Source organism: Myotis lucifugus, unplaced genomic scaffold (genome assembly GCF_000147115.1).
Source record: "Myotis lucifugus unplaced genomic scaffold, Myoluc2.0 scaffold_3, whole genome shotgun sequence".
Classification (NCBI taxonomy): Eukaryota; Metazoa; Chordata; class Mammalia; order Chiroptera; family Vespertilionidae; genus Myotis; species Myotis lucifugus.
In genome coordinates, this window is record NW_005871051.1 from 13,696,201 (window position 1) to 13,711,620 (window position 15,420).

General features: G+C 35.4%; 1 protein-coding gene across 1 annotated transcript in view; it reads right to left on the bottom strand.

Moving 5' to 3' along the window:
* The window catches only part of ERBB4 (erb-b2 receptor tyrosine kinase 4), a 542,534-nt gene extending 531,749 nt beyond the window's left edge, over positions 1-10,785 (bottom strand). Inside the window, exons 1-2 of the mRNA XM_023763286.1 lie at positions 10,752-10,785; positions 10,222-10,373 (exon numbers count right to left, since the gene is read on the bottom strand). Coding sequence (XP_023619054.1) covers positions 10,222-10,373; positions 10,752-10,785 — 186 coding nt within the window. The remainder of the gene's footprint in view (positions 1-10,221; positions 10,374-10,751) is intronic.
* Between the last annotated feature and the right edge of the window lie 4,635 nt (positions 10,786-15,420).

Here is a 15,420-nt window from a genome sequence, read left to right on the forward strand (position 1 = left end):
AGCTCTTGTCCAAGGAGGAAAGATTCAAAATAGCTTGATATGTGAGCAATTTGTTCTGTAGCCCCCGGAGTTTTCAACCAAACAAAGTGTTCACATATTCTTCTAACACTGGTTGCTAAAGACCAGTGTGGGTTGAGAGTGTCCCCAAGTTCAAACTGTGCACTGAGGTCCCTGCCTGAGACTTGTGCAGGTACATCCCCACTGACTGTGGGGGATGCGGTAGTGAATTGTTGGAGAAGCGTTTCACCACCATGACCCAAATGTCCAGCCAACAAAGCCCACCAACTCAGACTGCTGACAAAAATCTTGGAAGTTTGCATGTTTTAATTGCAGGGATCTCCTTTTCTAATAAACCTTCAAATTTGTTTAAGGTCAAATCAATAGAATTTATCAGACACTGAAATCCTTTTTCTCTAAAAGGTATCATTTCTCAAAATAAATGGGAACTGGAGCCATTCATTGGGAAACTATCTAAGAAATAAGATTAGAAGACTTCTGTAAATTCCACTGGTCCCCAAATATCTCCTTCAGAATTCCATAAAACTTAAAATTCATAAGAAAAATCTATCATGTCTACCTGTTAGAATCATACGATAAATTAGTTTGCCAGGTCGTGGTCTCTGGGATTTAAGACTACTGCAGACAAATGAGTCCAGTGTTTCCCAAAGGGTGGTAAACAAGACAATTCCAGGCACATAGAGTACATGAAGGAGTACTGCATCATATTGTATGGGTGTTTTTACTTCTGATTACATCAAAGTGAAAGTCTCAGTGTTGTGTGTCTATATCTTTAACAACTCTAACTCTGGCCACTCTCATTTTCTAAAGAAGAGAGAAAGAAAGCCTGAGGCTCAGAGTCTTTGGCAGCCATGCTTTTTCTTCACATTAATGTTTTATTGTTTTATATTTATGTTGCAGATATTGGAGTTTCATTTTTGGTAGTAATCATGAACTTAACTTCAAAATATATTTATTTATGTCTGTGACAATAAAAAATTAAAAGAGGAGTACAGTTTCATATGGGTAGCAAAGAAAAATTATAAAGGGAGTTTAATATTGACTAAAGCTGTAAAATTCCATCCTAATCTAATATTTTCATTTTACAAAAGAAGAACTGAAAACTCGGAGAGTTAAATAATTTACACTGTATCACACCATTAGTGGAAGAGTTTAGAATCTAGGTTTCCTATTTTCCCATGAACTTATTTGAAATAAGCACTGTGCAGAAATGAATCATGAATGTGAATGTTTTAGGCAGGAAAGAATAAAGAGAAAGCAAGGGCAAGAGTAACATGAGACTCATATGAAGGGCACCCAAAAAGCAGCTCAGGGAGAAGATTGAGATTCTCTCTGTGACATCATTCAATAAGCAAAACTATTAGTCAAGAAAGATCAGTGAAATGTCAAGTAGCTTCAGTCAAAATAAAATCTAATAGCTGAGATGGTGGTTAATAAGTTTTAACCCTCCCAAGGCAAACCACCAAAGCATATTAACATTTTAATAAAATACTCTGAGAAGTAAAAAGCACTCAAGACCCAAGGAATGAAGTTTTAAAGAATGAAACATAAGCAGTGTGTTCAGGGGCCATGCTAGTATTGTCTCCGGTGGCCGGCAAACTCATTAGTCAACAGAGCCAAATATCAACAGTACAACGATTGAAATTTCTTTTGAGAGCCACAATTTTAAACTTAAACTATATAGGTAGGTACATGGTTATTAACTTAATTAGGGTACTCCTAAGACTTAGGAAGAGCCACACTCAAGGGGCCAAAGAGCCGCATGTGGCTTGCGAGCAACAGTTTGCCGACCACAGATATACCATAACTCAATATTCTCCAAATGCCTGTTTGATGCAACCTGGGTAAGAAATGTCATACATGAATAAAGTTATAATGGAAAAAATCAGGGGGAGTTTTTGGATAAAGCTGTGTTTCTAGAAGTTTATTGGCTAAAACCAGATACCTTGCTAAATCAATCATTGGGAGGTTAGAGATATTACTATCTGCCTTTTGAGAAGTGCAAATATAACTGAATAGCACAGAGTATCTTCTGGGGTAGTAGGGACATTCTCCTGGAAAATGGAAGAGTCCAAAAGAATAAAAAAAGACTTTAGAAGTTTTCTACCAATTTTCTGCCAAATGCACAAAATCCTGCTCCTCCTTTGCTGATCACCCTTGATTGAGTATGGGCAGTGGGAATAGCGTTGAACTGTATGCAGAAAAGGCAGTGATATTGACAATGGATGTGAAGTTCGGAGGTACAGAGATCTGGATTCAAGACCTAGCTACACCCCCTTTCTTGCTCTTTGACTTTGACAGACATTGTCCTCCTCTGCAAAATGTTGATAACTGTGACAATGTCATTGGATCATTGTGAATATATATGGAAAACACTTAGGGAAGGCAAGAGAACTAACTAACTAACTAACCAACTAACTAACATTAACTGGGTGCCTATAACGTGCCAGGCTCTTTAAATTCATCTTTTCTTTCCTGTGTTCTATGATGCCAATGGCCAGGGCCAGAGAATAAAAGGTGTTCCAATTAAGAGTTCCTGTCCCTTTTCCTCATATAACAAGGCACCCCATTATATTGGTAGAATGCTCTAATTGTTAGCAAAATTTTTATTTTAAGCCAAAATCTGACTCTTTTTAACTTCTGCCTAATTCTGTCTTCTGGAACAACTCAAAACTAGTCCACTCCCTTTTCTATGAGAGCCCTTCAAATATCTGAAAACAATTACTGTGCTCGCTTTAGTACTCTCCTCTCCAGGATCAACACACCCACTTCTTTCAACAGTTCCTTTGGAGATAGACCTTTCTGGAAACATATCGTCCCAATTGCCTATTAGAGACACAATCTAAGCCAGATCTTAAATATAGGGTCTTTATCCAAACATAATAGTCCAAATGTGGTCTGAGAAAAGATGTTAAATATGTGCTGAGTGGTTTTACTAACCAATGAATTAGACTAGTGATTTTCAACCCTTTTCATCTCATGGCACACATAAACTAATCATTAAAATTCTGTGGCACACAAAAACATATATTTTCCCTATTTGCCAAAAAAAAGATATAATTTTGATTCATTCACACCCCATGGCTATTGTTGTGTTGGCTGTTGTCATTTTTTTATTTGACAATCTAAGGAAAAAGAGGTCAGTTTAGTCAGGTATTGCATGATTTAAAAATTCTTGTAGCACACCAGTTGAAAATCACTGAATTAGACTATCATTGTAGCTGCATTCATGCTAGCAGGATACATGATTATTGTACGCGTATATTTGGGGGTGAGGGAAGGCTGTTACACAAGACATGATTCAACAACTCAACATCAATACAGACCAGATTTGTTTCTGTTTGAAAACATATTGCAGCAATTTGTTGTGAGGTTTCTCTTTCAGTTGGCCACAGATAAAATATGAATCCTGTAATGAAGATGTAGAGGACATTAATTGGCTTAATTAGCTGTAAACTTACACTTTATTGTAAGTTCTTCAGTGAGTCTTTTCAGAATGTTCTGAGTTAAAGTTCTGCCAGCCCCTGATGCATGACCCTGGGCAAGTCTGTTAACCTCTCTGGGCCTCAGTGCCCTCATCAGAAAAATGAAATCATCCCATGATTTCACAGGGATGGTGAGAATCGGTGGGAATCGCTTAATTAAAAAGACAAATTGTGGAGCAAAAGACAAATTGAAGACACTGAGGCAAAAGGTGCCTTATACATCATGAATAGAGAAGTCAAAGGTTTTTGAGGTGAAGTTATCCCACTCAAAAGATTAAAAACCTGAGCCATTTGGGGAGCACCATGGAGTTCATTTGACACATGCTTTCTTTATTAGCACTTTCCTATACTCTAGGCCAGTGGTCGGCAAACTCATTAGTCAACAGAACCAAATATCAACAGTACAACGATTGAAATTTCTTTTGAGAGCCAAATTTTTTAAATTTAAACTATATAGGTAGGTAGATTGTTATTAACTTAATTAGGGTACTCCTAAGGCTTAGGAAGAGCCACACTCAAGGGGCCAAAGAGCCGCATGTGGCTCGCGAGCCATAGCTTGCCGACCACAGCTCTAGGCTTCCTCTCAGGTCACCAAAATCCACCCAGGCCTCAAACTTTTATTGCCTGTTTTTCTTTTCTTCTAATCATTAACCTGGCCTATCCCTTTGTAAAGGACTTGACTTCTTTCCTTTTACTGTATTCTTCTTTATTTGCATCATGTTAGTTAAGGTGTGGCTCTCCTTCCTTAGGAAGGATATTGGATTGCTGACCCCATGAATGCTAACACCTTCCCCACAACCACCTTCATGGGGAGTAACAGGTTGAGGAAGTTCCTCTGTATTCCTTGTTTACTAATAGATTTTGCCATGAATGGGTGTTACATTTTGTCAAATGCTTTTTCTGAATCTATTGATATAATCATTTTTATTGTCTTTTTTAGTCTGTTAATGTGATAGATTACATTAATTGAATTTCAGATGCAGAACCAGCCCTCCATACCTGTGATAAATCCTACTTGGTTATGATGTATAAATCTTTTCATACTATTTTTGTTTTTGACTTGCTAATATATTGTTGACAATTGTTGACATCTATGTTCATGAAAAAATGGTCTGTAGTTTTCTTGTAATATGTTTGTCTGGTTTTGGTATTAGGGTATTATAGAATGAGTTGGGAAGTATTCCCTCTGCTTCTATACTTTGAAAGATATTGTAGAAAATTCATGTAATTTCTTCCTTAAATGTTTGGTAGGATTCATCAAGGAATCCATCTGAGCCAGGTGCATTTTGTTTTGGAAAATTATTAATTTTTGATTCAATTTCTTTAGATATCACAGTGTCTTGCACCTATCTCAACAAATAGTATGTTTTGGTATTAGTCCATGAGAACCCAAAAGGTGTAACTCTAAGAATGCCTGTAAATATTGTTTCTTATTACAGGGACTTCAGTTTCTGTATAACAAAATTCACTGGGAGAAACCCATTTAACCCAGCTCATTAAAGAACCAAAGTTGACTGAACAGTTATTCTCATTTACTTTATCTGCTCAAAGAACCAAAGTTGACTGAACGGTTATTCTCATTTACTTTGCACATCGTTTATATAAACTGATAAAAATGCAAAGTATATCTCACAGTCCAACACAGGGTGCTACCAATGTAATAATGGGAGGAAATCGGTGAGGCACAGTAAGAATTTTGGCCATTGTACTCTGAGGAAAAGTTTTAAGAAAGACATATAATCTAGCTAGCATGTAGTTCATATTTGCTTGTACTTCCCTGTTTTCCTTAAAGGACTCTTCTCAATGCTTTATTCATCTCTCATTGATTCTAGGGTGAATGCTTCCCAATGCTTCCATGTGATGATGTCTTTTAGATTATTGAAACAAACCTCACTCATTAGGTAGAGCATCTGTATTTTTTTTTTTAGCTATTGATCGCCTCTTAATAAACAACCAAGTATTTGCCTTGCAATTTCACCTCTCTGAAAATGCAAAATCACTACCACCCAAAAGCTGAACCTCTAAAAAGCTTTGTAAAAATGCATTGGGAAGTCATCAGAACCTTGCTCAATAGTGACTGCCTTGGGAGTCAAAGAAGGAAGGAAAAAAAACAATAGCGTTAATAAAGCCAGATTTTACTAAGGTTCAACGAAGTGCCAGGAACCATGATAAAAACTTTAATTTTCAGAAACAAGTATGGCACTGAATTAATAAGAGAATTTACTTCAACATTCAAGTAGATATTTTGATTTCCATGTAGAAATTTAAAAGAAATGATTTCAAAGATGCTTATATTTACTAAAACAAATATCTTAATTTTTATCACTCTCATTATATATTTAAATAAAATATTTTATAGTTAAGTGGGTTCAAATTAGGGATCAGGATAAATAATTGCAGTGTTTCTAAATGCAACAGATTTCACATTTTATTTTTTCACTCTTGAACTTTAAATTATACTCTTTGTGATTAAAGAGAGACCTTTAAAACTGATTTGATCTTATATAAAACTGTTTGTCAAGTTTGTCTGTCCTTTTTTAAAATAAAATAAGATGCTTCATTTAAGACAGAAAAATAAAGCTAATAAAATGTACATAAGTATGATTTTTATGAAAGGTTTTATTTAATTATATTCCAGTATGTGGATTTTAGAAGTAAATAGTATCCCATTGTCCAAATGCTTCTATTTAGTCTCTTATCATTTATTCTCTCTCTTGGAACCAAAGTCTTTGCTACTTACATATAAAAGAGGTGAAGAAATAGCCATTATATACCCAATTCCCCAGATCAGAGTATCTAAGAATCATGGAGTGAAGTGGGCTTGTTACCTGCATTTTTCTCTAATTAAGGTTAATGAAAGCCTATAAAATCATTATACTCAACATTTAAGCCAAATTTAAATAATACAACCCCCAGAGGTATAAAGGAACACTTTGCATCTGTTCAGTATCCTAATAAATTCATTTCTAATTTAAGTACATTTGCAACAAGGGCATTGTTTTCTGGAAGTGCATTACAATTTAGGGACTTAAAAAACTTCTATTAAGCAATTTTACTTTTATTAATATTCTCCTAGAAACATATATGGTTATAATAATTTGACTTAATCCTAGAAAAATGTAGCTAATTAATATTTACATATATAAGTATATATGGTCACTAATTTATATTTATATTGCATGCATGTATATTTATATATGTTAAAATTATAAATTATATTGATATATTTCTTATAACTATCCTATCCAATGCTTCCTCAAATATTTATTTTCTAATAGATGTACATATTTTGTAGGTACTACTGAATTTGTTATATATTTTTAATAAAAGAGAAATTGTTGAATACACTTTAATATTTCATTTCAATGGTTAAGAATAAAGTCCTTTTAAAATATATTTATATAACTACCAAATCAATAATATAGACATTTAATTTTTTTATTGTTATCAATTTCAGAGACAGGATGGGAGAGGGAGAGAGAGATAGAAACATCAATGCTGAGAGAATCATTGATCAGCTGCCTCTAGCACATTCCACATTGGGGATTGAGCCTGTAACTCAGACATATGCCCTGACTGGAAATGAACCTAGATCTCCTGGTTCAAGGTTCATGGGTTGATGCTCAACCACTGAGCACCACTGGCTGGACTGTTTTTATTGATTTAAAGAGAGGGAAACATTGATGAGAATCATTGATTGGCTACTGCCGGAAGCTGGTCCACCCTTGCTGCTTGACACAGTCGCTGCTGGGAAGAAACATCTGCACAGCTTATGTTTCAAGGGACCTGGCGTATATTGCATATGTTTGCTCCCCGTCTTAGCACTATGTGTTTTAAACAGGACCACCTCCCCGAGAAAGGTTGTTTCCCCAGGTTAGGGATTAATAGGACTAAGGAAGAGAATAAATCAGTAAATCCCCCTAGTGTTACAGAAATACCATGTACTACTTATGAAGAACTTGGACTAAGACTGTTGGCAATAAATTTTGGACTTGTTGGGCCCACATCCCCAGGGGTCTGCCCACCAGGGAAAGCACCAAAGCCTATACCCCTGGAGATCCACCGACATAGGGCAGTCCCAGGGAAGGCAAGCAATGAGGCTGGGAGGACATAACCTTTACTGGATAGGATAATCTCCTTCAGTCACTTCCTTGTAGCCTATCAGTAGAGCAGTGACCTTGGAATAGCCCTTGTAATGGAACACAGAGATTAACCTAGACAAGATTAAAATCAACAGAACTAGATAGAGACAGGATTTTTGGCAAAGGTCACATAAGAAACAAGGAACTGTAGAACGTTACCCAAAACATACCATGATGTAATTATAGAGGCATGCTTATGGGATCAAATAGTATAAATATAGATGTAACAGGACAATGAAAGGGAGAACTTCGCTATGCTGATCAACTGAACGCTGCTTCCGTGTCATTCCTTCTTCACCGACTCCGTCCACACCTTGGGGAACCCCTGGACCTGCTGGGGCTGGACCCCAACAGGCTACCTCTTGCAACTCCACACTGGGGATTGAGCCCCCAACCCTGGCATGTGCCCTGACCAGGAATCCAACCATGACCTCCTGATTTACGCTCAACCACTGATCCATGCTGACTCGGCAACATTTCATCCTTTGGTTTATCATGTAGGATTGCTGAAGAGCATCAGAATTTTTAATCGATGTATACTTTCAGATGAAATGGTATTTAACCTCTGAGGAAAAATATATATCCCTAGGATAAGTGTAAATTGCATAGCTTTTTCAAATGTAACACAAGTTCTATGATTAGATTTAGTACAAAAAATAAACAAGTTTCAACTTAAAAACCAGCTGTAAATACATACATACAAAATTGCATATGTATTTGTCTAGCAGTCTTAGGAACAACTTTCAGAAACTATCAAGGCTTTGAAAATTCCATTTAACTCAGAATGTCTGCTTTGGCCCAACAGACATATTTAAATAGTATTCTCTCTACTTCCTTTTTAATATTCTCCATCGCAGCTAGCTAAAATTTTGTCATCTAAATACAGCAAATATGTTCTACTTCAGCACAAATGTAGTTGTACATGAAATTCTGACAAAAAAAAAGAGGAATTACATATAAATTGGAATACCCTATCTACTCTCATGCTGTTTACCTGATATATTTCTTTTAGGTGAAGTTTCTTTGAACATAATGAAGATTAGTTCTAAGGATTTTGAATGTTAATCTTCATAGTCCTTTCTTGACATCTGTTCCAATTGGTGACTATTGTGCTCAATGAGTAATTAGTAAGAGAATGCAGATACTTGAAATAGGAATCTTATTTCCTTGCCAGCCATTTAACGGAGTTATGAATGTACCACTTATTTATCTCACAAAGCTATTCAGGAAAAATTTAAATTCAGGCTTGTTCTCCCAATGAAAATGTGTACACAGCTGAAAGAGACATGCTGTATTAGAAAATGTTGCACTTACATTATCTACATTATCTTTTATGTAAGTGTGAGAATATAATACATGTGGACCCACCTTATTATGCCACGGATCTTTCATTTAAATGGTGGTTTCCTTTCCTATTTTTAATGACTCTAAAATATGACAACCTTTCTCATCCTGCTTTCTTTCCATCTCTCCAACAAAATCTCTCCCACACAAGTCATTCCCTCTGGTATTTAATGAGCTAAAAACAGTCACAGATAGGCAGTGGTAGCTGGTGTTGACACAAACTATTCAATACATCATTTTCCAACCCAAAGGAATGAAGTATTTTGTAAATTACCTATTTTCTTTTAAATATAAATTCTCCAAGATAGGGTTTTGCTAAATCATGCTATGCAGCATAAAGCTTAGCCCAGGCATAGATATAATGTGAGCAAGGAGGATAAGGGAAACAAACACACAAATAAAAAACCACCCCCCTATGCAGTTGGATTTCATTCTAGTCAGATGCTTTGATGTAGGCTGAAATGGAAATATTTCAGAATTTTATATTAAAGCTGACTGGCTGCTCATCCTTACTGAAAACAGCTAAGGGGTAGGCAAAAGCGAGGTTACTTGTTGCAACTTGAAACTCATTATTGTCATGTACCATCCCTGATTTTACTGTAAGAAAACCATGCTAATGAAGCCGAGGTCTTAGGTGACAGTGAGCCAATCAGCACCATACAGTCTCTGCTTTATCTGCTTTCTTTGAAAGATCTATCCTTAGAAGAGAAACTATGTGTGAGTATGAAATAGTGTCTGTCTATATTACCAGCACTGGAAAAGCAATGCAAATTCTATGTCTTATGGAGAACGATTGAAAATCAGCATCGTCTCATTACAGTAATATAAAATAATCTAAAATTTCCAACATGAAAGAGAAAGGGGTGGGAAAGGATATTACTACCTAAAGTTACCAATTAATATCTGATTAGTCCCGTGACTCTCCTAGTTTTCCTCTCTCCTAAATTCAGAACAAAGACAGACTTGCTAGATGGCATGCACTACACCCTGGCAGAATCTTGATCAGTCTTAGGGCAACAGTAAATGCTCTAAACTCAGAGTGCCAATCACCATGGCAGTGCTTCTAGTACTCTTGTTCTCTCTCTGGGTGTGTCTTGGTATCTCTTCTCTCTGCCTACAGACATGGTCCCTGCTGGCGAGAAGAGCACTATCAGATACAAGCAAGCTGGTCTATCACTATGCATTGGGACACCACTATTCGCTCGCAAAGAAGAAATAGGAGATAACTGTACCCGCATAAAGGAGAGGTCCCGGTTGTGCTCGATGCTGGTTATCTCCAGGTTGCCCATGACTACCTCACAGTTCTCATAGTACTTGCGCAAGGCTCGATACTGCTGCTCCAGGTCAGAGAGAGAACTCAGCTTATTCTCTGTTCCTGCACACACTGCCAAGACAAGAAGATACACGGGGAGTTATATAACCTTCATATGACAAGTACAATATCATCTCCCTCAACTTGGTATTCCACACACTACCACAATGTCCCCAATTAAAATATTAAAATGTCATTAAGACCTATAACCCACACACTGATATCTGTACTTTTATTTTCCAGCTTTATTGAGATATAACATTGTGTAAGTATAACGTGTACAGCATGTTGATTTGATACATTTATAGATATCTGCAAATTTATTATCAATAGCTAGCTAACACCCCCATCACCTCACACAGTTACTATACCTTTTTTGTGGTGAGAACATTTAAAATTTACTCTTAGCAACTTTTAAGTAGATAATATGATATTGTTATTTATAATCACCATGCTGCACATTAGATGCCCAGAACAGATTCATCTTATAACTGAAGTGTATACTCTAACATATACCCCATATCCCCTGCCTCAAAGTCCCTGGAAACCACCATTCTTCTTTCTGTTTTTATGAATCAGCTTTCTTTTATTCCACATATAAGTAATATTACATATTTTCATTCATAAGTTGCATGTGTTAATGACAGAGAGTAAGAAGCTATAGGTTCTATAGAAACACATAGCAAGGAGATAAATTTAAATAATCACACTTCTAATGAGCACATAAAGCATGTAAATACATTTAATTTCATTTAAACAAGAATTTCTTTTGGACTTATAATTCACCCTATTTTCTATCAGGGTTCATTCTACGTATGAAAATTAATGAAAATCAAAAGATGATGAAAATAACATTTTTTCAATATTAATTTATGTTTATTGTTGAAAGTATTATAGATGTCTCCTTTTTTTTTTTTCCATTGACCCACTCCAACCCCAACTCACCCCTCCCAGGCCTTCACCACACTATTATCTGTGACCATGGGCTATGATATTCCCTATTGCAAAATAAGCTGAATACAATTTTTACATAATTAACACTTGGGTTTTTAAATCCTCAAAATACTACCTTTTAAAATACAAATAATAAATACTTGGATTGAAACATTTATAAGAATATACTACAAAAAAGATTGTATAATAAAATTTAACCTTTTTATATAAACAGGGTCATTACTACGTATTTTTATCAATGTGCTGAGATATAATGGACTGTTAATAAATGATCTTTGTTAGCCATATTTGGGGGCATGGTTATTGAATCTGTTCAAATGTGAGCACATGAGTGTACAGACGTGTGTTTTTTGTTTGTGTTGATATCTTTTCTGTCCTCTAGAAGTCAGAGTTTTAGTGATGGCTTTAGTTCTCATGGCTTATATACTTGCCTGAACAAAATCTATACCATTGAGTGTGCCAATTTGAATCTTTAATGAACTGAAAAACTCTATTATGGATCTTATAATAATAATATATAAAGTTTAAAAAATAGATAGTGAATAAATATTCTTTGAGTAAGTTACATAATACTAGAGGCCCGGTGCACAGATTCGTGAACCGGTGGGGTCCCTCGGCCTGGCCTGCGGGGACTGGGCCAAAACCAGTGGTCCAACACCGCCTGCCACTCCTGACTGTCGCTCCAGCTCATTCTGGCCCCACTCGCGCCCAGTCAGTCCTGATTGGGAGAGGCTCGAGCTGCTGCAGCAGCACTCTCCAGCCATGAGCCCTGAGTCTGGTGCCTTTTGGTCAGCTGAGTGGCGTTCCCACTGTGGGAGCACACTGACCACCAGGGGGCAGCTCCTATGTTGAGTGTCTGCCCCCTGGTATTCAGGGCACAACATAGCAACCTGTCGAACAGTCATTGAGTCACTTAGGCTTTTATAGATAGATAGATAGATAGATAGATAGATAGATAGATAGATAGATAGATAGATGATAGATAGATAGATAGATAGATAGATAATATAGATAGATAGATAGATAGATAGATAGATAGATAGATAATATAGATAGATATAGATATAGATGATATAGATATAGATATAGATATAGATATAGATTAGATATAGATTAGATATAGATATAGATATAGATATAGATATAGATATATATATATATACAAAATTTAAGGCAAGATATAAAGTGTAAACTTTGAAGACACTGAAAACAGAACCTGGTTATCATGTCATACACATATTTGTGTGCCATGTACACAGAAATGACAAAGTAGTCATGATCTTATATGGTGTTCAATGGAATGGGATTTAGTAGAGAAAGAAAAAAATTCTACGTGTGTATATTTTAATAATTAGGACCACCTTAAAGCCTGCTTTTGCCTATTGACACATTTAAAATAACAAAAGTTAGATCCAAAATTCGAAAAGTAATGTAGACCTTTAATCACATTATAAGCACTTTATAAAAACAAAACACAACCTTCTCTTGTTTGGATTTCTAAAACTCACCAAACAGTACATTTTCTGGAAGTACTTTTTTAATCATGGAATTGGGTCCCTCTACAGGATTTATTGAAGTCCTAACCCCTGGTACTTGTGAATGTGACCTTATTTTGAACAAGGGCCTTTGTAGATGTAATCAAGTTAAATAATGATATTAGGGCGGGCCCTAATCCAATATGATTCATGTCATTCTAAGAAGAGCAAAACACAATGTGAATACGTAAGGAGAAAGCCATGAGGCCACAGAAGCAAAGATGGGGGTGATGCAGTTACAATCTAAGAATGCCAAGAATTAATGGTCATCACCAGAAGCAAGGAAAAGGCAAAGACAGATTCCACCCGGAGTCTCAGAGGGAGAAAGACCCTCCTGCTACCTTGCTATTGGACTACTGGCCTCTTGAACTGTGAAAGAATAAATGACTTGTTTTAAGCCACTTAAATTATAATCCATGATTTTCATTTTATTGCTCTCAGCACTTTATTATAGTAGCCCTAGAAAACAAATACATAATCTTTAGACTACTTCTCATTGAAACCTCACATTTAAAGAAATTGTAAAGATGACCTCTTCTCTCTAGGGTCCTATAGCTTATCACCTTCTAGCCATTCTCCTTTTCTCCCTTCTGAATGCCAAGTCCCTCATACAGCATGATGGAATTCATTTGTAGTTTTTGTAGAGTGATAAGGATGGATGCAAAGATATCTAGAATCCTCAACACCCATTCTCCTCTTCCTTCACAGTAACAGACTGAACAATATTAGCCATGCATGTTGGCACCCCAAATAAAGATTACATTTCTCTGCTCATCTTGGAGGTAAGATTAGCAAGGGACTAAGTTAGGACATATGTTATAATGCCTTCCTAGAACTTTATTTAAAACTTGGTTGGAGCCTGACAGTGCCTCCTTTCTTCTTCACATCTTTCTCCAATCTGCTGGCTGAATTAGAAACATGGAAGCTTAAACATGAACCATCATCTTGGACCACAAGGATGAGAGATATACCTTAGAGCAGTGATGGCGAACCTTTTGAGCTCGGCGTGTCAGCATTTTGAAAAACCCTAACTTAACTCTGGTGCCATGTCACATATAGAAATTTTTTGATATTTGCAACCATAGTAAAACAAAGATTTATATTTTTGATATTTATTTTATATATTTAAATGCCATTTAACAAAGAAAAATCAACCAAAAAAATGAGTTCGTGTGTCACCTCTGACACGCGTGTCATAGGTTCGCTATCACTGCCTTAGAGCATGGATGGGGAACATTTCTTCTGCCAATGGCCCATTTGGATATTTATAACATCATTCATTTCATGTAAATGTATGTTGTTATGAAAAAAGCTCCCTGATTTATTGAATTTTGAGTCCCACCTGCAATACCTTGGCGTGGTCACACCAAATGACTTCTTGGGCTTTTATAGCATTTGGGCCAGACATTCCCCACCGCTGCCTTAGAGAGACTGAGAAATGAGCTAAAAATAATCAGGGTTTTCATACAAAACCATGGAGATTTTACATTGTTTTATTATCATTAACATCAGGATAATGGTGATTTTTTTTTCCTAGCTACTGCAATAGTATACAAAGAAATGATTAAAGTCTAATTACATCCTATTGTTTTGACCTTAAGTAATGTTAGCAATTCTGTCTGGTTGTTCGACTGAATTTATTCAAATCATAATTAAACAAAAATCATTCCTGATCATCTGAACATTTTACTGGTTTTGTGGAAGTTTACATTGTTACTAAAACCAACAAACACCAAAAAATGAATTTCTATTGATAACTACAATAATATCCAACACAAGGAAGAGAACAAGAAACAACTGATTTGTGTACACGATCTTTGTGATCAAGATCAAAATCCAGCTTTTTTTCCCAATTCATTCTAGAGACCAAGAAACATAATAATCCATGATTTTCATTTTATTACTCTCAGTAAATTTGTAACAAAATATTTGTAAACTTGTTAAATGGCTGTTGAAAAAAGCTACTATTATATAGTTCATGAAATACAGATTTTAATTATTTCAAATTTATCTGAAGACAAGCTTATATTTAAATGCAATTACTGATGGGAGTAATTAAGCATCACTTAATTAACTTGCTGTGCCATTTCTAAACTATATACAATGACACATTGCAATTTATGTACAACCTGTGTTCTACAAGTTTCTTTCAATTGGAAATAAAACCCTTACTTTAATATTAATATATTTAAAAATCAATATGTAAACTTCTAAATGAAAAATTTTTCTAAAATATTTAGTGTATTCCTTTCTATAAATCTTAAACAAATTCTGAGATAAACATCTATTAATATAATAATAATGTATTTTTGCATGTGTCTCATCCTGCATATATGAGGTACTTAATAAATTATTATTAATTTGTATTACAAAAATATGTTTATATAAGAAATCCTCAAAGTCCGTAAACTCTTTGAATACAGATGTAATATTTTAATTATTTTGAATGTGTTGAGCTATAAAACACACAATGCTTTGCAAGAAATTACCTTTTCATAATATCCATTTAATTGCTATAAAACAATTATAACTCATATTCAGATAATGACCCTGAATTCAGAACAGTATCCATTGTTCAATCAATGATCAGTTGTGTTTTGTATATACAATATAATAAATATTTTTCAACA